At 42.3% G+C, this 26453-nt stretch overlaps 1 protein-coding gene across 6 annotated transcripts in view; it reads right to left on the reverse strand.

The window, feature by feature from the left end:
- Cdk5rap2 (CDK5 regulatory subunit associated protein 2) overlaps nucleotides 1–26453 on the reverse strand; it is a 198011-nt gene that overhangs the window by 112586 nt on the left and 58972 nt on the right. For all 6 annotated transcript variants that reach the window (XM_036179221.1, XM_036179220.1, XM_036179218.1 and 3 more), the window contains 5 exons: nucleotides 24666–24828; nucleotides 23582–23635; nucleotides 22616–22735; nucleotides 18922–19014; nucleotides 12092–12310 (listed from right to left, as the gene is read on the reverse strand). In XM_036179221.1, coding sequence (XP_036035114.1) covers nucleotides 12092–12310; nucleotides 18922–19014; nucleotides 22616–22735; nucleotides 23582–23635; nucleotides 24666–24828 — 649 coding nt within the window. The remainder of the gene's footprint in view (nucleotides 1–12091; nucleotides 12311–18921; nucleotides 19015–22615; nucleotides 22736–23581; nucleotides 23636–24665; nucleotides 24829–26453) is intronic.

Genomic DNA, 26453 nt, shown 5'->3' on the forward strand with positions numbered 1-26453 from the left:
CAAGATTATCATGCTAAACAAGGCTGTCAGAAATGAAAGCAAAGATTGTCCAAAACAAGCAAAATCTAATGGAGCTTGTAATCATCAGACAAGAGCTGCTTGAGTACACCACATACACAGCAGGTATACATACAATACACATGCACACATGCACATGTGCAGACACACACATGTACACACACAAACAGCAACATATATATACAAATAATAATAATAACAATAATAATAATAATAAAATGTTTTCAAAAGTAAATTTAGCAAATTAGAAGTGTATAGGCACTAATATTAGAGCACCGGATGTTATAAACATTACACCTACTGAAACAGATAGCTCTAAAACAATAGTGGCTAATACTACATTCTTCCCAATAGACAGACTGACAACAATAAATAACTACATACCACAGTTAAACTTTCTAGTAGATAACTGGACTTAACAGGTATTTATAGAACAGTCTATACAACATTTACAAAACACACATTTTTTTCAATTAATGCATGGTACTTTCTCTAGAAGACACTATATATTAAGCCAGAAAATTAGTCTTAACAAATTAAAAACAATTATTTTCTGTATCTTTTCTGGTTATAATGGGGTGGTGGAATACACAGAGGTTGGATACCTAGAAAACAACAGCAGAGGACACTTAAGAAATTATAGAAGTTAAAAAGAACCCAACGGCCATTAACTCTAGCTCTGGGGGGTCTGATGCCCTCTTCTGGCCTCCACCAGTCAACACACTTGTGTGGCATACACAAGTGCACACACACACATAAGTGAAAACTGAACACACTGTTGAACAAACAGCAGGTAACTGAGGAAGTCAATTAAAGAAGAAAATTAAAGGGAAGGGGAATTTAAAATTTCCTTTAAACAAATGAAAATAGAAACAAAACATACCAAAACCTGTGGGACACAGCCAAAGCGGTACTACGAGGCAAGCATATGGCAACAAAAGCCTGCATCAAAAACATTTTAAATAATCTAAAAAGATGCACCTCGCCAGGCGGTGGTGGCGCACGCCTTTAATCCCAGCACTGGGGAGGCAGAGCCAGGCGGATCTCTGTGAGTTGGAGGCCAGCCTAGGAGTTCCAGGAAAGGCACAAAGCTACACAGGGAAATCCTGTCTCGAAAAAAAAAAAAAAAAAAAAAAAAAAAGAAAACAAAGATGCACCTCAAGGTCTCACAGAGGTAAGAACAAACCCATGTTCTGTTCCTAGCGCCCACATCAAGTAACTCACAACTGCCTGTAAGTCAAGCTCCAAGGAATTTGTACTGGCTGGTTTTGTGTCAACTTGACACAACCTGAGTCATCAGAGGAAGGAGTCTCAGCTGAATGCCTCCATGAGATCCAGCAGGAAGGCATTTTCTCAATCAGTGATCAATGGGGGAGGGCCCAGCCCATAGTGGGTGGGGTCACCCCTGTACTGCTGGTCCTGGGTTCTATAAGAAGGTAGGGTTAGCAAGCCATGGGAAGCAAGCCAGTAAGCAGCTCTGTATCAGCTTCTGCCTCCAGAATCCTGACCTGTTTGAGTTCCTGTCCAGATTTCCTTCAGTGATGAACAACAGAGCTGAAGTGTAAGCCAAATAAATCCTATCCTCTCCACCTTGCTTTTTGGTCATGGTGTTTCATCACAGCAACAGAAGCCCTAACTAGGACAGGATTCAAAGTCTTCTGGCTTCCATGGGCACTACATTCATATGTACATACCTACACAGAAACCAAACATATACTCATAATTATAAAGAAAATAAAATCTTAAAGAAAAAAAAAAACTCGATGAGATACCATCTCACTCAAGTAAGCATGACTACTGTCAAAACACAAACAAAAAAAGATAATGTTCCCAAAAACTACTCTGTGATCCCATTCCTAGAGAAATGAAGTTGGCTCTGCTTGTGACCATGTCAGTGCCTGTGCTTGTAATCATGTCACTGTCTGTCTGTCTGTGCCCCCAGCCTCCAAGTCTCACTGTGAGCAGGGAAACGATCCAAGAAAACAAAGCTTCAGGGCTGGCTACACTGAAATTCCCTTGCAAAGTAGCAAACCACTGTGAACTTTACAGTAAGAATGAGTTCTACTGGTTGATAAACAGAGCTCAGGGCTAGGGCCTAGAGCAGTAAGCAGTTCTCAACCTCTGAGTCACAACACCTTTGGGGAATTGGCATATCAAATATCCTGCATATTGGACATTTACATTGTGATTCATAATAGTAGCAAAATTATGGTTATAAAGTAGCAAAACAATAATTCTATGTTTGGGGGTCACCACAACATAAGGAATTGTACTAAAGGGTCACAGCATAAGGAAGGTTGAGAGCCACTGGCTCAGAGGAAGGAAAGAGGAAGGTCCTCTTTCATATGAATGTGTTCTATTCACTGAGAGACAAAACACATGATATTGGGGGATACAGATGGAGGCTGGCTAATATCAAAATAGCAAAGGATCACCAAGTTGATTGACCACTTTTCACTCTGGCTTCCCAAGTGACTAAGCATCATTATTTCCTTCCATTGAAGAAAACAGGTCTGTATGATTGACTATTCTGGTTTCTCCAACGCTTATTATAAGTTGTGCTTCCTTCAGATGCTAGCCTAGGTTTATTAGGTCACTTCTCACAACAGCTAGATATGGAGTCAGCCTAAATGCCCATCACCAGATGAGTACATAAAAAATTACACACACACACACACACACACACACACACACACACACACACACACAGTGGAGGGCTATACTACCATAAAGAATACAAGCCTGTCATGGAATTGTAGGACACTACATCATGAAAAACAAGCCACAGAGAGAAAGAAAGTCATTGTATGTTTGCTCCATGCATAGAAACAAACAAACTGAAAATAGGGATTCCTCAGTAACAGGAAAGAAAGTGGGAAGCTAGAGAGAACATGATGATAGAAGGGTACATAGACATGATCTATACATACATAATGTATAAATATATGGAAATGTCTTGGTGAATCCCATGAATGTGTACAATCAGTATGTGCTAATAAGTGAAGCAAGCAATACTAATGAAAGCCAGTCTATTGTTACTTTTTTTCACAACACTGATGAGTTGTTTTGAGTTTGCTGAAACAGGGTCTCATGGATCCCAGGCTAGCCTCAAATTCACTATGAAGCTAAGGATGACACTGAACTTCTGATTTTCCTGCCTCTCCAAGCCAAGGGGTTGTTGATGTGCCCTAACCACACTTGGCTCACAGCACTGGTTTTTTTCAGACTAAGCCCAAGTAGCCCAACCTAGGCTGACTACAGGAATCATGTAACTATATGTTCCTGAGCATCCCCACAAACTGTCTCAACAGGGGTGAGAAAGAGCACAGAAACTTGTATTTGCTTTTAGTGCAAAAAAAACAAAACAAACAAACAAACAAAAAAAAAAAACACCATTGTAAGGAATCTTCAGTGTTCCCAGGGTGCAGATGCTTTATTTGCTATGAGCATAGGATTGAGTGAAAGTTTGGAAACCTCAATCCTACACCAGTTCCACCTAGCTCCCCAGTGAATACTGCATCCAAGATTTGCAGGATGCTGTCTCCTAGCACTCTGAATTTCTTCACTAATGGGTAATTTTCCCTTTAGATTTGTAGGTGCACTCCAGGCCTAACACTGAGCTGAGCGCTGTCTTTGCATCCAAGGACTCTCTCAGAGCAGGTGGGTTGGGTTTTAAAAGTGGATTACTTGAAAACTAAAATATCCCTCAAATCTTAACATCACATTAGAAATGAAAAGCCAGACCCTCATACTTCTCCATCCAGTGAGTCTGTTTTATCTCTTGCCAGATGGAGAATGAGAAGGTTCTCATCCATCAAATTTCAACCTTATCAGGTTTTGCTGTGAGCAAGCTTGTCAAAGTGCTCAGTGGTTACTTTTAAATATACAAAGCAATTTCTTCAAAATCTTAATGAGATATAGGCATTCAGTGGCACAAGGACAATTTCCAGAATCAGCATGAGATGTATTTGTAAGCTGGGCACCACCGAGTCTCACTGAGCCTTCTGGAAGCAGTCTAGGGAGGAGTGGGGTATGATACTGGGTCCCCTATCCCACAGCACTTTGAGGAGCTGCCACTTGTATGTCCTTCTTTCTACACTGGTTCATTTAAGCAACAAACTTATAATGTTAACAATAAAAGACAAAGAGAAGGGAGGCCGCAGAGATGGCTCAGTGGCTAAGAATTCTTATTGGTCTTCCAGAGGACCTGAGTTCAGTTCCTAGCACCGACATCAGGTGGCTGGTAGCCACTTGTAAGTACAATGCCAGGAGATCCAATACCCTCTTCTGACCTCCATGGATACTCAAAAGCATGGCATACACACATATGCATAATTTTAAAATAATAATAGGGGCTGAAAAGATGGGTTAGCAATTAAGAGTGCCTGCTCTTCCAGAGGACCCAGGTTCAAATCCCAGCACCCAAAGAGAACTTTGTAACTATCTGTAACTCCAGTTCAAAAGAATTCGATGCCCTCTTCTGGCCTCTGTGGGCACCAAGCATGCCCATACTACACATATATGCAAAACATCCATACACATAAAATTAAAAAAAGAATCTTAAAATAAAAAAAAAAAAATCAATAGAAGTTGTTAGAATGAGACAGTCCTGCACAGATGGTACACATAAAATTCTAGCATATGGGAAGTGAAAGCAGGTAGGGCAAATATTCTGGGTCATTTTTGTCTACATAGTGAGTTTAAGGTTCACTGAGGCTATATAAGACACTTGTCTTTTATAAATTAATGAATGGATGGATGGATGGATGGATGGATGGACGGACGGATGGATGGATGAACGGACGGACGGATGGATGGATGAATAAGACCTGCCTGGACAATGGACAAAGAAGCTGGGACTTAAGCTGAGTAGACACCAGAGCATGACTGGGCCAGCAGACAGGATACCACATCTCCCTAAACCACACCTAGAGGATACAAGGGTACAAACTTGCCCCTCCCACCCCACTCGGGCTTCCTAGGTGCCAGGTTATTACCACCCCCACACTACAGCAGTCATCTTATCTTCCCTCTACCAGGAAGGCATTTCTACCTCTCCTACCCCTACACCAAGAACTATGGTTTCTTCAAGTCTAGGCTACAATCTACCCTGCTTCCCCTCAGCACTGCTGCTCTGCTCCTTTGGGAGCATCTGGTCTACCTGCTATCAACACTGAACGCACTTTACTGTGCTCAGCTCTGTCTGCATTTCCATCCCAGTTCTCCAGAAGATGCCTTCAGTGACGGTGCCTGACTTGACTTTCCTACTGCACCCAGAACAGAGCCCAGCAGAATGATGAAATAAGTAGTGGTAACAAAGTCTCCCTGTTGCTGGCTCATGGAGACCACAGCTGTGCCATCAGGAAACAAAGAGGTCAGCCTTTTAAAGCAGCATTTACAGTAGCCTTGGGCAAGAGCTACCAGGATATCCAAGCCTCTCTACCCGAGGGCATTCTGACCCCTTTTTCCAAGGCTTCAGTCAGCTGGAAAAGAAAAGACAAGCATGCTCCTCAGAGTAGAGGTTACTGTTGATCAAGGAAGATTCAAATGTGCAGTTTGGTTGGCTAGGAAGGCATAAACCACACTTAGCATTGTCCAGAGGACTCCAGTAGACAGTGGTCTGTCATTCTCACATATTACATTTCATTACTCATTTCTTTAATGTTAAAATATGTAGGATCCATATCATTTTAGAAGGGTGAGAATTTGTTTAAAAAAGGCAAGTAGTTGGCTCCAACCCAAACCCAGTGTTGGTGAACACTTCTGCAAAGATACGTGCTAAAACTGCTCCATTTCTCTACTTAGTAACCACCATGACATAGCAGACATCATGGAAGGTGCTATATCCAATCCACATGAACCCTGCAGATGAGAAATGGACACCATGGTTCACACCCAACAGGTGATAAGTGTTGGAACAGGACTCAGTCCAGTGACTCAATCATTGTCTTAGAAAAATAAGGGATTTTAAACTTATTTCATTTATAATTATTGTGAATGTGTGCACCTGTATGTGTGCGTGCGTGCGTGCGTGCGTGTGTGTGTGTGTGTGTGTGTGTTGGTGCAGGTGCTGCAGCAGGTATTTGGAGGTTAGTGGAGAACTGTAAGAGTTATTTCTTTCCTTCTACTTTTATGTGGGTTATGGAGGTAGAATTCAGGATGTCAGGCTTGTACAGAAAGCTTTCTTTGCCCTTTGAGCCAGCCATCCCACCAGCCCGGGACTCAACGTCCTATGTAGTTCATTTAAACTGCACATTATGCTACAAGGACATCGATTCAAAACATTTCACACCTGATTCAAAAAAAAAAAAAAGCAAAGGGAGATTTTTGAGCTCGGTAAAAACATTCCCTCTGGGATCTATGGTCCTAAGCCTAACCTATCAGCCTGAAACTCTATTGTCTAATGTCATGTATTGACTGAGGCTCTATGCCATCCCAGTTTTATTTGGGGCTATCCATCAATGAGTACAATGAGATTTGGAGGGGTTCAAGCTGAACTACCCTAAAATTAAATCTATTCCTTGTAGAGCACACAGGATTGGGCCAGCTTGGTGACAGTAAGAACTTTAATTAGAGTTTTGGCCTATAGCCAGCAAATGCATCCAACAGAGCTAAGTGCCCAGGTACTGAAGCACACACTTGTCAGGGCAGCAGATGACAGATCCCATGACAGATGCAAGCACTGTTAGACAGACTGGGGACTACAGCTCAACCACAGCCCAACACAGGCCACTACACACACACACACACACACACACACACACACACACACACACACAGAGAGAGAGAGAGAGAGAGAGAGAGAGAGAGAGAGAGAGAGAGAGACAAAGAAAAGAAAAGAAAAGAAAAGAAAAGAAAAGAAAGAAATCTTAAGTCTCTGGGCCAAATAGAGCATTTAAGTCAGAGAGAGAAGGACATGAGGGTCCAAGTCACCTCCTTGTCAAGGCCTACAGAGGTCACAGTCAGGATGCTGAACTGAGAATAATTGTTTATGCTCCCTTATAAATGTATTCTGAATTTGATTCAAGGGATCCGGGTCCCTCTGGTGTCGATGTGGCATATAACAAGATACAGAAGAACTGTCTGCTGTCCTCAATTTTTGACCTCTCTCATTATAAGATCCCTACAGTAAAATTAAAGCTGGTATTCACCAAAGCCTAACAGTGCCTGCACATTGCAAGCACTCAATAAATGTGTGAGGAATAAACAAAACTACAAATTATAGCATGTGCTAAGTCAATTGGCACATGGTCTGCAATCAAGGCAATTAAAGCCAACATGACAGCTGACCCTCATGGGCCAAGTTCTCATGTGCTTGCACAGTCAGGCACAGCAAGTCCACTGGTCTCTAATCCAAACTGCTCCCAGTAAAGGCATTGTCTCCCCATACACAATGAGCCAGGAAATGAATGCTCCTGGCATGGGCAAAGCATGGTTCGATCACATCTAAGAGAGAGCTAGTTGGCTTACTATCAGGATTCAGAGAATGTCACACAAACTAAGTCTGTTTGTTATAGGTCTTCTGTGTGAACTTTAAGTTGGGGCTCTTCTAAAAACAAGGCGGGAGTATTTCCAACTGGTTTTCAAGTTCTTGTCCAAGAGAATAGAACAATGAGAAACAGCTAGACCCAGCCCCAGGAACTAAAAACCTCAATACTTACAAGCTCACTGGCTTGAACAGCATCGATCTTGCTTGAACAGCTCTGCTTTGACTGAGTGGCCTATTGTTCAAGACTCTGTAACTGTTCAGTTCTCTTTATAAAAAAACCCACCAGACACAATTCTTCCCCTGGGCACCAGTGTCAGCTGAAGCTAGTCTTTTATCTTAAAATGTTAATCTCCCAAACACTGGAGACCTTGTACACGAATTCCCTTTTTGCTCTTGCTACTAGGAACTGCCAGCCAAACATTAAATCCTCCTCTTCAGGCCCACAAAGGACACCACGACAGGCTTACCATATTTGCTATGGTTCCAAAGCCCTTGCCATCTTTTCCTTTGACAGTCTGATGCCTTTACCTGTATTCCTAAGCTCATTTAATTGCATAACTTTAAAAAATCTACCAGATGTGTTTGAGAAATACAGAGGAAAAAATTACTTTTTAAAGCTTCAAATAACCAGAACACAGCAGGCTTGATTTCGTGAGAACACATTAATCTGGTCTATAGAAAGCAGAGAATTTAAAAATCTTCCTTTCTACCAAATGCACCATATTCCTACCTACTGCTGATTTGCCAGCACTGCAACACAGTGTCTTAGGCAAAGTTCTGAAATTAGAGACAAAATCCATGCCACCTAAATTTTGAGGCTTGGTTAATCTGTAAAGAGAGTAACAGTCTCTGGGCCCAAACATGTGGTTGTGTCCACATGTGACAAGGCTGCCCCCTCTGCTTTAAAAGCTGCAGGTACACTCTACAGCTAGGGATCATGCTTGCCTGCTGCCGTCACTCCTGACAACAGTCTCCATTACGAAAAAGGATTTGAAAACTGAACTGAATGTTGACAGAGAAGAAGGCCTGGACTTGAATATTTTCCTTTCCAATACTCTTTTCCTGCCTATTGAACACAGCAAAACTTAAGCAAGTACAGGAGAGATCTAACACTGGATTTCAGTGTCCTCATGGTTAAGGCTTGACTGTACAAGACCAGCCCTAGAATAACATTTAGGGCACCAAGAACTGAAACAACTAAGCACCAAAACCCAATCATCTACTCAATAAAACGGTTCTCAAAAGAAATAGAATGGTCAGTAAATACATGAAAAAGTGTTCAAGGTTCTTAACCATTAGGTAAATGCAAATTAAAACTACTCTGAGAACTCATCACACCCTAATCATAATGGCTATCATATATATATATACATATAAATATATATATATATATATATATATATATATATATACATATAAATATATATTTACATATATCATATATATAAAATAAAACAAGAAATGCAGGCAAGGCTATAGGGAAAGAAATACCCTTATTCTCTGCTGTGGGAATGAAAACTTGTGTAGCCACTATGAATATCAGTATGGAGCATCCTCAAAAAACTGAAAACAGAACAACCATATGAACCAGCTACATCCCTCTTAAGTACACACCCAAAGGGTTCAAAGCCAACATACCACAAAGATGCTTGCACATCCTTGTTTATTGCTGTACCATTGACAAAACCCAGGAAATAGAATCAGCCTGGATGCCCATCAAATACTTTGATAAAGAAAACCTGACATATATTTTGTGGGGGTTTGACTGAGCAATGCCCCATGTATTTTATCACTTGGTCCCCAGCTGGAGGCATTATTTCGTGGTATTTTGGGGGGAAGTTATGGAACCTTTAATAAGTGGAGCCTCGCTAGAGGAACACGGTGAGGCATGGGTTTTGAGGTTTTATAGCCTTGTTCCACTTCCTATTCTCTCTCTTTGCTTCCTGTATATGGGTGGAAAACATGATCGGTCAGCCTCCTGCTCCTGCTACCATGGTTTCCTTAACTGCTGTCAGCCTTTCCTGCAACAATGGACTCTATCCCTTTGGAACCATAAGCCAAAATAAAGCCCTTTTTCCTCTAAGTTGATTTTATCCTGGTATTTTATCACAGCGACAGAAAGATAACTAATGCATAAACAAAGTAGAATTCTATACAGCTTTAAAGAAAAATGAAACTGTGATATTTTCAAGGAAAATATATGGAATAAAAAATCATTATGTTAGCCAAAGTAAGCCAAACTCAAAATGTAAATATTGTGAGGTTAGGGACAAGGCTCAGTTGGTAGAGCACTTGCCTATTCTCACACGACATAAACCAGGTGACTTATTTTTCTCAGGAGCTTTCGATAATATGCAAGCCACTTCCTTCCTATGTATTCCTGTGGCATGTTTCTATCTCTGCTCTGGAAGCATGTCCAAGCCTAGTAGAGAGGGCTTAATAAGGTATTCAATGATGCTGAATTAGGAGTAGATTTCTCTTTTTGAGGGCAGAAACAGAAGCCACTGGGAGGTTTAGGGTTTTGTCTCTGTCAAAACAAAGCAATGCCAGTAGCAGCTGTCGAGTGGGAGGCATTTTGAATAATTAAAGAACCTACTTAACAGCAACAAGCTGATAAGATATGCATGGCTATGTTTCCACCTGTGTTTTTATCCTAGTACCATGAAGCAAAATAACTACCTCAGCATGTTTCCCCAGACTGTACCTCCATGATCCAGTGTAAAAAGCTATGCCTCTTGAGAGGGGCACAGCTAGACTCCTAGACTATAACCAAGAGATGGCAATGGGGTGAAATATGTTAGCAAAAATAATGAAACTGCCCAGACCTCCCTATCAGAAACACATACAGAACAATGCATAAAAGCAGTCACAAAAGATGCCAGGAAGCTGTGTGTCCCAAGCCAGCTCACTCCAGGTAAGCATTACGAATACAGCTGTTGTCATGGTCTTCCTAGAGCCTTACAACAGCACTATGTTCTCTGGGTGCCTGCTCACCCCCTATAATTCTTACAGAGGCTGCCAATGATGCCATACATGTACATACACACACATATACATTCCTGCCAACAGAAACAGCACATGACCCAAACTGGGAGCCTCAGAACCAGACTGTTTGGCTGGACCGATGAGAAGACAGCAGGGGCAGTACATTATGTGTCCTCCCTTTTCTGCAATCAACAGAAAAGCAAAAGCTTCAGAAACCACACTAGCCATTCCCATCAGCATCCAAAATAGAGGAAACACAACTGGCCTATTGCAGTATCTCTAGTGGCAGCACACAATGGGATACCCCTCTGGACTCATAACAACCGGGAAGCACAATTACCTAACATAAAATGTTTGCACTGTGTGATCTAACACCCTCACTCCGCAAAGTTTTGTGAGAAAAATGTCTGCATACTCAGAAATGTTCACTGTGGCATTATTTAAATAGCCAAAATGTCCAACCCTAGGAGAAAATTATTAAGTTCTCATGTGAAAGCAATCTGTGAGAGTATGTGCCATTCACCATGGACATTCTGTGTCCTACACAACATGCAAGAAGCCTAGGCAATGTGAATGATCCAACAGTGCACAGGCAGTGATAAGCCTGAAAGTAACACTGACAAGAAAAAAAGAGTCGCTTCACTCAGGTGGTGGAAGCGTAGCTGATGGTTTCTTCTCTAAACCTCCATTATTGTTCTCTAAACAGTTGTTGAAATACTTACTACAACATGCCAACGTTTGTACTTCGCTCCTCAGTGTTGACACGGGTATGGCAACTGTGAATCCTGGCATCCCGGCTAAGAGCCAGTGGTACCCTGTGGGCTCTCCTCCAAGCCTTATCTATGATAACCGCTCACTCCAGACTCTGGAGAGGTAAGTCATAACACAGAATCCATGACCACTTGGGCTCAGACTCAGTCCTGCCTGATGCACCAAGGCTGTAGATGTAGACGTGACTCTCAGGAGGGATTCAATTAAAGCATGCTTAGTACTTAAGTTCAGATAGAACTGAAATTTAATAGTGTAACAAATTTAGGAAGAATTTTTAAATGTTAATACCCAGTGTTGAATAGAGCAGTCTTAAAACAGATCGGAGCCAGCACAATTTGTCTGGAGAACAGTTTGATGTCTATAAAGTAGTCTTTAAATGTCAGTGGTTTTTGACTCAGTAATTAAACCTCTGTCAGAAATAGCCAGTGGATAAATGCTTACACACAGGGGCATTTGCTGAAGCATAGGTTACAAGGTGAAAATACCCAGTGCTTTGAAATAAGAGTCTGGTTAAGTCAACTGAAGAGCAACCAGATGGATGACCAAATATACAGAGACCAAAACCAATTCACAATCCAGCATAGCAGAAGTACATAATGCATGAATAAGCAGGACACAAACTATTGTCAATTTGATGGCAATAATGAGAGAGGGGTGAGTGGCAGTGTCAAGCTTTGTCATTTCCACTAAGGAGATAAGAAAAATCCTTAGATTTTTCAGAGATTCTTCAGTTTTCTGCACAACATCCACCTTCCTGTGAACAGAAACCATCACAGGACCCAGCCTTGATGTACCACCCATCATGTCAGGAGAGCAGGAGGCACTCACATGGATGGTGCGGGTGTGTTTGCTCCTTTCTTGGTGGGCTTCCTCCAGGTCCCTCTCTAGTCTCAGCTTCTCTTTCTTCAGGTCACTCAACTCCTGGGTGACCTTTTTAACATTCCTGAGCAGTCTATGGTTCTCAGTGCTCTTTGTGAGGTTTTCTGAGTGCAGCTCGGCCAACAGGTCTTCCTTTTCCGCCAGGGCAGACTCATAGTCCTCAGACCCCTAGGAGAGAGGGAGGGCAAAGAGAGCTGGTTTGCACAAACAAACCTAGAAGACCTGTTTTTGCCTTCCAGGAAAAAAGGATGAAACCAAAAACTAAAACAAAAACCCCAACAGGCAGCATTCAGTATCCAAAGCCCAAGGAGTAGCATCTTGGGAGGATACAGGACAAAGGTTAGGTTGTGGTTTTGTTGGGAAGGGAGGAAAACCCATAGTGCTGTTAAAGAAGAAGGAGAAGGAGAAGAAGAAACACAAACTGTTGACAAAACTGACTTCAATACAGTGGGAATATAGTTGACTTTTCTGTTTCTCTGTATTTTCTAATGTTTTAAGGTAACCGAGCATGTTACTTTCATAATGGTTCAAAAGATGATTTAGTTAACTTTAAAGGTACAGAAAATGGGATTTGGAGTGTAGTCAGTGTTAAAGCACTTGCGTAGTATGTGTGAAGCCCTGGCTTTAAACTCCAGTAACACAATCAGCCAATCAATAACAAATAGAAAACAAACAAACAAACAAAAAAATGACAAGCGGTGGTGGGTCCTAGCACCAGCCATGTTCTCCTTTGTTAGTATGTCTCACACCCAGAGTTAGCTACAAAAGGAGGAGTCAATGATCAACATGATAGTCAAAGTCTACTTTGAAAGATTCTAATATCAGAGTTCAAGTACTATTGTATCAAGAATATCTTTATTTCATTAATAGACAATTCGCCTAAGAAAATATTTACATAATATACAAAAATGAACAAAATGTTCTAAACCACCAAAAATAAAAAGAACCAATTGAAAAGTAAGTTCTAAGTTACAAAGTAAGATTGTTTAAATGGGATTATCTGGTGCTATTCAGCTTGTTTTGAAATAACACTCTTCCTCAGTAACACTTTAAGAACCAGCTAAGCAACTAGAATCCTGGAAATATGTGAAGGAATGCAAATTAACATTGTCCTCTATGAACTGATATTATAAACTGACCAAGTTTCTTTGCACGATAAAAACAAGTCTATGTACATCCCAGGGATTCCTTCCTGAGATCTACTCTGAGAATAAAAAAAGAATCATCACAGAATTACAACAGTAATTGATTGCTGTGGATATCACTCTGTACAAATAAAATGCTGTTTGGCCAGTGGCTAGGCAGGAAGTATAGGCGGGACAAGAGAGAAGAGGATTCTGGGAAGTAGAGGGCTGGAAAGAGACACTGCCAGCCACCGCCATGAAAAGCAACATGTAAAGACACTGGTAAGCCACAAGCCATGTGGCAAAGTATAGACTAACAGAAATGGGTTAATTTAAGATAGAAGAAGCAGATAACAAGAAGCCTGCCACGGCCATACAGTTTGTAAACAATGTAAGTTTCTGTGTGCTTTCTTGGTTGGGTCTGAGCGACTGTGGGACTGGCGGGTAAGAGAGATTTGTCCTGACTGGGCCAGGCAGGAAAACTCTAACTACAATTGATAACAAGCAACCTAATGTACAGGAATCCAAAACCGCAGAAAGAATATGGTATGTATCAAAACACAGGGATACATCTAAGCTAGTGTTCAGTGAAAACACAGCCCAGCATATAAATTACTTAAAAATACAAGTCTATATGTAGAAGAAAATCTATGTCGTTGGTAACATGGTTTGAGTCATGATCAGATGACACATTTTTAATTCTTTCTAGTTTCCTAAAAACTTGATTTTGTGAAGTCTATGTAATATTTCCATAGGAAGAAAATAAACTTCTTTTTACTTTTTCTTTTTCAGACTGGGTCTCATGATGTAAATCTAACTGGTCTGGAACAAGCTATGTAGACCACACTGACCTCAAATTTAAAAAGATCCACCTGCCTCTGCCTCCTAAGTGCTGTACCACAAGTGGGTTAAAGGCATGTACTATCACACAGGCCAAAAGTAAACTTTTTAATAAGTTTGTCCTTCTAATTAGATGAAGCTCAAGATTAAAGATCCAAGAAACAATGATACTTGTGTTGTCCAAGTCACAACTCAGACTGAAGTTAAGGCTCCAGATTCAGGAAATCCATCTCTGCCTGTCACTAGTCACCTCTTAGCTGTTCAGGTAGTCAACCAACTTGTTCAGGAGGTAGACTACAGCCACAGTTAACCTAGAGTCTTAGGAGCTGTGCCTGTTCCAGGCTCCCCGGAGCCCAGGCATCTGGCCCCATGTTCTAACTGACATTCAGGACACAGGAATTTGAAATGAGAATGAACACTAGCTGTTCCAACGTAACTTTCTGGAATCTTCTGGTTTTGTTTCCTTTGAAGTTAAACAGAAAGAAGCACAAGCCTGGGATATGAGACCCAGTTGTTATTAATGGTGATGGTGGTGCTCAAATGAACTCAAGAAGCAAAGGCAGCAATGACTGCAAAATGCTCGTCGTCAACAAGGAGTCAAACCATGCCCGTAAGTAATGAAGCTCAAGGCTGCTAAATGACTAGTCTATCATCAGACTGCCCATAATTAAATCTGGAATTCAAATTATTCCCAGCCTGTGTTCTTCTCTGGCACAGCACCACATGCCCTCACCAGTAAAGACTCTAATTAACACCAATAAACTGGCAAGAATAAAAACAAGAAGCCTAAATTTGAAGGGAAAGCTAGAGATGGGCATCAGTTAGTGGATTGTTAAACATAGTTATTGTTCACAGTTACCAAGTGGTGGAAGTTCTGCAGGATTATTACATGAATAATGATGGCAAAGCCACCTTAAATATCCAACGACAAAGAACTCAAATGCACACATTCGACTCATTTCATAAAAACACTTTCCATGTTAAATTTTCCTTAAACGGCCCCTTGAAAACCTTCCCTAGAGGCTTCTTTACCTTTTCCTGAAAGATGCCCAAGTAGCAAATATTTGGCCCAATTATACGTGGCCAGAAACTAAAGGCCAAATATAAAATTAGGCAAATTATTCTTGCTCACTATAAAAGAATTCAAACACCCTGGACCAGTTTTAGCTATGTGGCTTGGGGATGTTACCTTGGAAGACTGAATAAAGAGATGCTGAAACATACATGTGAGCTGACAATTATTTCAATATGAAAATTACAAAGTCTGAGTAGATCTATACCATGCTGCCATGGCAAGAATGTTAAAGAAAGGATTCTAGAACAAGAAATATATAATGGCCCAGTACATAGCTGTAGTCCCATATACTCAAGGGGTCAAGGTAAGAGGATCACCTGAGCCTAGGATTTGGGACCAGCCTGGGTGTAGCAGTTTGAATGAAGATGACTCCCATAGGCTCATAGGTAGTGGCACTATTAGGAGATATGGCCTTGTTGGAGTAGATGTGGCTTTGCTGGAGGATATCTGTCACTGGGGGCTGGCTCAAGATGCTCAAGTTAGGCCCAGTATGGCTTTTTCCTCCTGCTGCTTGCCAATCCAGATGTAGAACTCTTAACTCCTTCTCCAGCATCATGTCTGCCTGCATGCCACCATGCTTTCTGTCATGACAAAAATAGATTAAACCCCTGAACCTATAAGCCAGCCCCAATTAAATGTTTTCCTTTATAATAGTTGCCATGGTCATGGTATCTCTTCACAACATACTTACCCTAACTAACACACTGAGTAACACATGGGAACCCCAATCTCCTTAAAAAAATAATAAAGAGGCTTTGGGGATATTTCAGTTAGTAAAGTGCGTGCTCTGCAGGCACGAGAACCAGAGTTCAATCCCTATACCCACACAAAGGCCAGAAACAGCTTTGCACATCTGTAAGCCCAGCACCAGGAAGGTAGAGACAGAATTCCTGGGGTTTACTAGCCAGTCTAGCCTAATAGATGAGCTCCAAGTTCAACAAGAGACCCTTCTTTAAAAAATAAGATGGAGAGAGACAGAGGACGTTGACTTCTGGCTTCCATGCATAACAACATACATATGTGCACACACACATGGTTTTGTTTAACTTTTTAAGGTTGTGTGTGTATGTGTGTGTGTGTGTGTGTGTGTGTGTGTATGCATGTGTGTGAAGGTATTAACAGTGAACATACTTAGAGGTAAGTTTGCTAATAATTGTTGTGGAATAATCTTTTTGTACAGTGTGAAGATGTGTCACTCTGATTGGTTAAAAAAAAAAAGCTGAATGGCCAATAGCTAGGCAAGATTTCCAGGCAGAGAGGATGCTGGGAAGAAGGTGGCAACGCCAGGGATGCAGAGCTAGTAGGATGAGCACTATGGAGATGAGGTAATAAAGCCACAAGGTGGAAAGTAAATAAAAAAGGGTTAAGTTATAAGGTCTAGTGAGTTAACAAGCCTAAGCTATTGGCTGAGCTTTCATAATTTATAATAAGTCTCTGTGTCAATATTGGGGAGCCGATGATCCCAATGAGAAAAAATCTGACCACAGGTCATTTCTACTCCTCTCTTTCTACTACTTTAAGTATACTCTGAGTAAGTGTTTTCACTTTTACACCTGGAGGAGAATGCCACTTCCTATCCAGAAATAACTTTAAATGGGCAAGAAGAGCAGCACCAGCCAGCCCACACAGTAACCTGCACATAGTTACACCTGTGATCTGAAGTTGAATCTGTGCATCTGTACCTTGGCAGCCACTCTAAGAACTTAAATATCACAAGAATTTAATTATCACCTGCTGCTACTTCATTGTCAAGTTTGATGTCAAATCAACTCCATGACCTTTGTCTTTTTTAAGATATATTTTATTTTTAATTATGTATATTGTATATGTCTGGGAGAGGTCACATAGGTGAAATTACCCACAGAGTCCAGAAAAGGATTTCAAATCTCCTTGGAGCTGTCCTACCTGGGTGCTAAGAACAGAATTCATGCCCTCCAGAAGAGCTGCAGATATTCTTAACCACAGAGATATCTCTCTAGCACCCACAATGTCTTTTAAACTCAGAGACTGCAATAAGTTGAAATCACACCACAGCCCAATATGTCCTTTTACATGGAAGACACACACTGAAAAGTTTGTGCAACATTGAAACTACATATACCTCAAATGAAGCACTCATATAAACAGTGCATACTCACAATCAGAACAGGACAAAAGACACACTTTGGAAACAGACTGCCACTCTAGTCCTGCCTCCACAAACTCTGGAAAGGTCAAAAGCATGCCTCCTATTTGGATGAAGCATCAAGAGATGTTTTGAGATCTGCCATGCACAAATAATACATGGTCTCTGTGGACTGCAGACAAGGACCCAGCCCATGCTGCAACTTCAAGACCTCACTCCACATATATTGCATTTTGACCAGGAACAAGGGTCATTAAATTACTAAATGCATGTAGTATGTTTGAATAGCAGTCAAGTTTACAAGGCTGCTTTCTTTCCTTCAAGCCCCAACATAATATGGAAAAGTAAACTATACTAGGGCTCATAAGGATGCCAGGACTCTGGCTATCAACTGCTAGCATCTTTTTTTAAGCAACAGAAAATATTGATGGTTTTCCAAAGAATTTGGCCTTTAAAGCTTGTTATTTTCTAAGCAAGGGGGAAATAGTATAAAACTGTAAGCTCAGTTTAATTTCATCATCTACTGTCAAAACAGCAGAAGAAGCAAGTCTGAGATCCCAAAAGCAGAGATCTGTCTGTGCTGCTAGCATCCATGATTTAAACCAAATTACTGAAATTATTCTTATTGTGAGCCAAAGCTCTGCAACAGATAAGGCAGAAGGTATGGATCTTGGATGTCAGAGAGTCCTAAATCAGACTGAACTTCTAACCTACCACCAGAAGCAGTCCCTCCCCAGTGCAGAGGTGAGAGGAGAGCTTAAGCAAGTATGGACTTAACCAGATGATGAAACATCACCGATTCCTTATCAGTAAATGGCTTATATAGGAAAATGCTGAAATAATTAAAAGGACAAAACTAAAATTTGGGAAAGAGAGTGTCATGAAGATGGGTGGGAGGCATTTTTGAAGTACAACATTGTAGACACAAAAGAGATCAAAGGCATCAAAGTCTGGACCACAAATTCAAAAAGCAGCAGGAAGGAAGAGGCAGCTAGGGAGGAGAAGCAAAGGACTCCAATGGTGTAATGCCAGGAGCCATGAGGTCAAATCCTGGCCCTGTCACTGGCCATGTGGTGACCCTGAGCTGGTCACATTTCTAAGCCTAAAGTTCCTTATCAATCAAACAAGGATATAAAAAGTGTCTATGTCAAACGTTACACAAAGGGGATTATTTACAGACAACATGTAGCAGGACTGGGTATAAAGTATGTGTTCATCAAATGGCTACTATTAGTTCTAACTGCTGAATTTAAATCCTGACTCTACCACTTGTTAGCTGTGTGACACCCTCAATGAGCCTTAAAATCCTCATGAATACAAGGGCCTGATAATTATTTTCCTAAAAACTTTGAAAGTTAAATGAGATATGCTGTCTAAAAGTAAACTGAGCACTCCCAATTATGAGAGTGGCTATCACCACCACCACAAGAGCAGCCAGAGAAGCTCTCAAAACTGGTGGAGGACCAACCTTTAATTAGACTCAACTAATTCTATCACTAAAGGCCACCAATGGTTCCCCTTATTAAAATCTCCCAGCTTCCCTTCAGTTGCAAAGTCTAGGCCTCTCTTGGAATGAGAACCTAAGATAGCCACTTACACTAATGAAAACGCTTACCTGAAATTGTGTGGCCTGTGTTTTCAAGGGAGCCTCTCTGGCTTTGGTGAAGGCAACAGTGCGCTCTTTGATTTCAGAGTTGAGTTCTTCAACCTAGGGAAACAACAAATGGCAGCCACATACATAGCTGGGCTCTCCTTCCTATACAGCCCACATGCTCTCCCCTGACCTGTAGTACTTAATAGGCAGACAAGCTCTGAGTAGTTAACTGGGCAGCTTACCCTCACTGAGACTCAATCCCCTCACCTGTTGCCATCCATGGTCTACTTAAAGTCAGAGTATGTCCCCCAAGTGTCGATGTATCAGAAGCCTGATCCTCCACATGACAATGTTAGGAGGTGGGAACTTCAAGAAGTGAATCCTAGTGAGAGGTCCTTGGGTATTTGGAACATGCTCCTGGAAGGTTCTAGAGGAGTCCCAATCTCTCAGGCTTCATCTGACAACATGGTCTGCTCCTCTTGCCTGCCTTTCTGTTATCTGCCACTAGCCCTTCATCAGAGGCTGAACACATCAGACAGTATGATCTTGAACTTTAAGCATCAGAAAATAATGAGTGAAATGAACCTCTTTATAAAGTTATCCTGTCTCTGATATTTCATTATAGTAACGAAAAACAAACTAATACATGATGAACACCACTCATCCAACTATGGTGTTGTTAGTGCTAAATGTGGCAATATAATGTACACTGGTGCTAAAATAATGAGCATTGCTACTATTAACATTGCCCACTCATATGACTCATCCAATAACTGTGTGGTTTCTCCCAAAATGTCTCAACGTCTCTACTCTGGGATCCACCATGAACTCTGACCACTACGCCTTGGAACTGTTCTAGACTTACAACACAATGAAGGTCTCCTAATCCATCCGGGCCCCTGTGCATCAGATGGATGAATCATAGCTCCTATGTTCAAAGGCCAAATTGCAACTGCAGCTGACACTGCACCCCCTAGCTTCTCAGCACCAGTTTTCTATTTCTGAAACCATTCCTGCTGTCCCCTGTGGGTTTGCCTGCCCTATCCCTGAATTCATGGTATCCCTGTAGTCTCATCCCTGGCTTCTAACCATTCCTGCTGTCCCCTGTGGGTTTGCCTGCCCCATCCCTGAATTCATAATATTTCTGTAGTCTCATTCTTGGCTTCCTCCCTTCCCAGTCTATGCTTTCCTGGGATATATTGGTCAACTCTCAGAATTTTAACTCATGACTAGATACAAGTGATTCCCAAGTGTGGTGGTATTGTGTTCTCCAAAATACTGTGTTTGCTAATAAACTTATCTGGGGTCAGAGAACAGAACAACTACAATATTAAACATAGAGGTTAGGCAGTGGTAGCACACGCCTTTAATCCTAGCATTCCAGAGGCAGAGATCTACCTGGATCTCTGTGTGTTCAAGGATACAGCAAAGTATGGTGACTCACGCCTTTAATCCCAGGGAGTGATGTCGGAAAGCAGAAAGGTATATAAGGCGTGAAGACCAGAAACTAGAAGCTTTTAGCTTGTTAAGCTTTTAGGCTTTGAGTAACAGTTCAGCTGAGATTCATTATGGATGAGGACTCAGAGGCTTCCAGTCTAAGAAAACAGTATCAGCTGAGGAACTGGCGAAGTGAGGTAGCTGTGGCTTGTTCTGCTTCTCTGATGTTCCAGCATTCACCCCAATAACTGGCCTCAGGTTTGATTTTATTAATAAGAACTTTTAAGATTCATACTACACCCAAGTCAGTTGCATTGGGCCAAGCTATCCCTCTCACCCATGCTTCTGATTTGTACTGCTCTGTCTCCTAACCAGGAAGGCCTGTACATTTTTCAAGGCCAATGCTCCTGTCTCAATGTCATGCTCCACTTTCTATGCTCTGAACCATGTCAGTGACACCACACATCCCCAGTCACGTAAGCCAGACACCTAGAGTCATCTTGACTGTTCTTTTTCTGAATTCTTATATACAACCATCAGATTTTCCAAATTTATTTCTACTTTTTAATTATTTCTAATCTTATTTCTTGAATATAGTCCTCTTCCTCCATTTTGCTTGCTGTGACCTGTATTCTAATAAAGCCTGTCTTGGCTTTTGCCTGAGCTACTTACATTTGACCCCATTCTTTATCCCCTAAAACCACTCTCCAAACACAACGAGATGCTTCTCTAAGGTAAAAATGTGATCACTGCTTCTGCTACTAAGCCAGGCAACACCCAAAACAGATGATATGATCGGCCCCCATCCCCAAGCTGCTGATATGATCAGCCCCCATCACCCCTGGGCTCTTGCAACATGTAAAACACCTACAGTCTCATTTAAAGTGTGTACTTTGTGCCCTAGGAACTGAAGACCAATTTTGGTATCACACAGCAGTCTTTAGCCATTGTTTTCTCTCTCTCCAAAATCTCTCCCATCTGCATCTCTTCCCCAGCCTACACCTTCTTACCATTTAGGACTCAGCTCAGCATCTTCTCCTCTAAACACCATCCATTCCCAACATCCACCCTAATCAGGACCAGGTTTCCTTCCCTCTGCCTCCCCAATGCCTACACTTCCCTCAGTTCCAACACCCATCACTCTGACCTGCCAATCACATAGGAGTAGAGCAGGGTCTCTTCAGTGAATGAGGGCCTTGCTTAGTTAATCACTGAGACATAACAGACTTCAGGACCAAGTGACAAGGAAAGAGCCATCAGCTACCATCTTGGATCCCAGAGGCAACAAGCCAGGTGGGCTTTTTGCTTCCCAGCCACAGACTTGCCTCCCAAATGCCTTCATCTCAAATTTCAGCTGTCTTTCCAAAGAGTCAGTCTGTACTCTCCTTTAGGTCAGTCACTAGCCACATGCCTGGGTAGAGGGCTTGATTGGGATGCTAGAAGTACAGCTGAATTTTGACCCGTGGGTTGTTTTTCATTCATTTCAGCAGCTGCCCCTTAAGCAACTTCTGTCCTAATCAGCAACTGCGATGCCACAGCTCCTAGCAGCAGTGTGGCCGCACTGGCCGTAGCCAGGCAGGAATCCTGTTCCCTCAGGCACCGGCTCTAACACAGCCGCTAAAGAAGACTTTACCTAGATCTCTAGCCCTTCAAAGAACTCAAGATTCAAAGGCTGAGGTGAAATTCTACTCACTCAGAGACGCTGAAAAGCAAGAAGCTAACCTTCTCTCCTAGCTCGAGTCTCCGGAAAAACATGGCATCCTTGTGCTCAGCTCCCCACTTAAGAACCCTAACTACACATGGTTCTTCCCTATCACTTTCTGTCAGCTAGTTACTGACTCAGCCTCCTGACCCCAGGTTAATTTTATTTAAGCACACAAATGTATTGTGTCCTTGCATCATTAAACAAATATTCCACAGCATAAACAAATGTAACACATCTTAAATTAATATTCCACAAAACTTGGTGCAGAGGGAAGAAATGCTAAATAGCTCACCATTGCTTGTCTTACTGATTACATGTTGAAATTATGATGTTCATACACTATTAAAATTTACTTACATCTCTGCTAGAAACTTTTAAAAAATATATGTTTTATTCATAGTTAGTTCCTGACAGCACTGACTGCAGTTTGCTCCAACTCCAGCCGACTAGAGAAGCTACTTTCCACCCTATCCAACACTTACAAACTTTCTGTCTAAAGCTAAAACTTCAGGAGAGGACAGGCAAGCCACAGAAACTAATGAAGAAAAATCCCACTTCCCTCCTCAGACATACCTCTTTTTCCTTTGATTTTAATGCCATGGTTAGGCCCTGAATGGCTTTATCCCTCTTTAAGCTATTTTTCTTCTCTGTAGCAATTTCTCTTTCCTTCTCTCTCAGGTCCTCCTGAAGTGCCTAAATTAGATTAGAAAAAGATTCACGAAGTTGATGTGTTCCAACCAAAATGCACTGTAAATATATCTTTAAGAGCACACTCAAACGCAGTTATTCTATCTTATTCCTGTCAACCTGTGATTAATGTTTCCTAGTGAGCCGAACGCCGTGGCATCAGCTCCCAGTTACTGTGTTACTGCTCACGGCAACAGGGCCGGGTGAAGGGAAGGGGATCTGATCGCTTGAGAAGCTGACAGCTATTCCTATGGGAAGGACTCCAGTGCCTGCTAAAATCTGAATACAGTCACATCAGAGTCTTCGAAACTGCACCAGGTTATTTGGAGGAAATAACAGATCATTAATTTCATTCCTTAATGCTACAAAAGCTAGCAGAGAGTTTGGTTTGATGGGGACTGAGCCTTACATTTATAGTCTGAGTTCACGTCTTAAGATAATCACTGCTGCCTCCCTCCTGGGCTGTTATGAGGATCAGAGGAGATAATAGATGTGAAAGTACTTTCTAAGCTGGCAGGCACTGTACAAATTCCAGCTGTTGTGACTAAGGGCCCTTGGAGCCCAGGTGTTGGAATCACACAGACAGATTCCTCCCTCCCAGCTATTTAATCATGAACAAGTGACTTCACCCTCTGAGCCTCAGCTACCACATCTACAAAATGGGATGTCCACAGCTGAGTGATGGCAAGGACCGAGGAACTTCCTCTACTGTGCTTTATGCATACCTGACACTCAGCAGCATTGGATAAATAGCAGCTACTGTCACCAACAATTATCTGTTGTGCTCAGAACAGAAGAAGCAAGAAGGGAGCAAGTCTTCATTCAATACAGTCTTAAAATGAATCAACATACCTGGATCTTCTCTTCCAAGTGATTTCTCTCCTTCTGCCATTCCCTTTGTGCAGCCTAAGGAAAGGCATTCACAAGTGAGAAAGAGGAGGACCACCCGAAGGCTTCTCCACAGCCATTCCCATGAGCACCTCATTCTCTCACTCCCCTCCACTGCGGCAGACCTCCTAACACAAGTGTGCCCTCCTGCACGGCCTGATGTGGTATGAGTGAGGAAAAGTGTGAAGACAGCTGCCCACAGTTTGATTATCAGTCCCACAGAGTAAAGAGGTGCTTCGGGAGAAAAGGTGAAGGGCCCACTAGAGAGCAGAGCCCGAGAAGTGAAGTGGCAAGCCTGTTCCAAAGGAAAACTAACTGACGAGGCTAAGGAGTCTGCTACTGTCACAGGGACAAGGAACCCTCCTCGTAAATAAATCACCAGCTTTCTTGAGCTTCCAGAACATACCCTGTGTGAACAGACCATGCAGCAGACATCCTCCACCCAAGGAGAATGAAGGTCAACATAGCTTGCCATGGTCACAGGAGTGAAGAGGAGTCCAGGAGATTTGGACCTAACTACTGCCAACCCACTTCTTAGAGTCTAGAGAAATATGACTATTCTGAGGCTAGTCCTAAACTCAGCCAGGGGATCACAATCTCTACTTGGCCAAAGGGCTGGAAGGCCAGAACAGGGTAGTAAGCTGAGCATCTTGTGTGCTGCCTGGCCCAGAACCAGTTAATCCCTTTCCCCCACAGCCTCTGATGTTTCACACCAAATATGGCCTGCAAGTCTGCCTCTAACAACAAAGGAAAAATGGACATGAACAGTGCACCACAATTTTACACTAAGAAAGCCCTAACAATGAAAAAGAAGCCCCAAGGTGACAGCAAATTAACACATGGTAAAATACAGATGCAGAAGTATGAGTGAGATACATGAACAAAGGCAGGCCCTAACAAAGGCGGTTCCTGCAGATTCCTCAGCTGACAGGGAACTCAACTCTCGGATGTGGAAGTTACTGTGCAAACCATGTAGACTGAAGAGCGCCCCACTTCCCACGGAACAGTCTGATATGCTCCCCCCTCCTGCTGTGCCCTGTCTCCTCACCTCAGCGTATCTCTCCTTTTCTTCCCTCAGAGTGGCAGAAAGTCCTCGGAGTTCTCCAGATGACACATTCTCGTCAGGAGATGCCATCTGAGATTTCTCCTCTTTAAGGCACTGAATTAAAGCTTCTTTGCTCTTCAAAGACAGCTTCAAGTCCTCAATCAGTCTAAAAGAGAACAAAATTTAAATATTAATTCTGAGCTGCTCTCTTAACTCAGTGAAGCAGGAGGAGGTAGGAAGCAGGGCCAGACATCTTCAAAGTAGATGTGCCCAATGAATACACACAAACAGAATCACATTCTGCGGGGCAGAGAGCAAAGACCAGAATTTATTGTCTCTACCTGATCCAGGAATTTAGCTCTGAGCTGCACCTGGTCTGGTCAAGCCATGTACCTGCTCAGAGACCTTCAGCTGCCCCCACCACCAACAGCACCAGATTGCTAAGTTTTGAGTAAGAAATCCCCTCTCCAAAAGAAATCTGTCCCTGAAGTCTAAGCAAACAATCCGTCAAGAGCTGTTTGGGAGAGTGAGGATTTAAAAAGCAAGGATATCTCTCCACAGCTTGCAGACGATGCTTAAAAACACACCACTATCTCAAGCTAACAGCCAAAGTTCAGGGTAGGGCATCCAGGTACACAGCTCTTAAGTCATAACAACCCAGTTTCATCTTGATCCTGATCAGTCCTCAGCAGCTCAGAGAGCTCACTCCCAAGCTATTCTATGCCTCTCTATGCCTTTGCATATGCTCTCAATACCTTCTGCCCAAGCCCCTCCTATGCCTGATAAACTTCAGAGTTCCTTAAACTGCACCTTTCATCTCCAAGTCTGAGAGAAGCTTTGCCACCTACAACCATAATGCCTTCCAGAAGATGTGAACATTTCCCTCTTTGGAACTAAATTCAATGTCCTTCATCAACTGCTCTGTGACATCTGTGCCCAAGCTAAATTTCTACTTCTCTGAGCCTGTGTCGGACAAGTTAAAGCAAAAGTGCACTTCTGACATACCGCTGAAAACAACAAATGACAGTTGGCGTGCTAATTAAATTATGCATATATGTGTGTGGCATGTTTTGTATATGGGTGCTTATCTATGAAGGTTTGTAGAGATCAGAGCTCAATTTCCAAATGTTTTCCTCAATTGTGTTTCCACCTTATTTTGGCTTTGCTGGACTGGCTGGCTAGCAAGCTCCAGGGAACCATCTGTCTCTGCCTTGCAATACTGGGATGTATATCATCACACCCAGCTTTTACATGAGTGCTGGAAATCAGAACTCAGGTCCTCATCCTCAAATGGCAAGCATTTTATCCACTAAGCCATGTCTCCAAACAAGCCCTATACATAATACTACCTTTTAAATATTCAACAATTATTTTGTCGGAGGACTCTCCAACAAGCCCTTTGGTAGCTAAGCCTAGAAAGCAACCCAATTTTGTAGAAGTAGAGGCCTGGAGGTCTGGCAGAGCTGCCCTCTTGAAGCACCTGGCTTCCCTGTCAAAGCGACAAGGGAGACACGGCAGCAGAAAACACCTAGCAGTGCACTGGCATCAGAACACCAGTGAGATCTGCTCGATGTCCCAGGAACCTAGAGGGAGGCGCAATACTGCCCTCTAGGGGTTCAGCTCTGATATAATCAATAAGCAAATGGAGAGCTAAAACGCATCAAATGTAGGTTTAAAATGAAAGGTGGGGGCTGGAACCAGGACAACCACTGAAGGCTCAGACCATCACATGGAGCAGCAGTGTTGAGCCAATAAGACACCCGCACGTATTACATCTTTGAGCTCAATAAA

This window comes from Onychomys torridus, chromosome 2 (assembly GCF_903995425.1).
Source record: "Onychomys torridus chromosome 2, mOncTor1.1, whole genome shotgun sequence".
Lineage (NCBI taxonomy): Eukaryota > Metazoa > Chordata > Mammalia > Rodentia > Cricetidae > Onychomys > Onychomys torridus.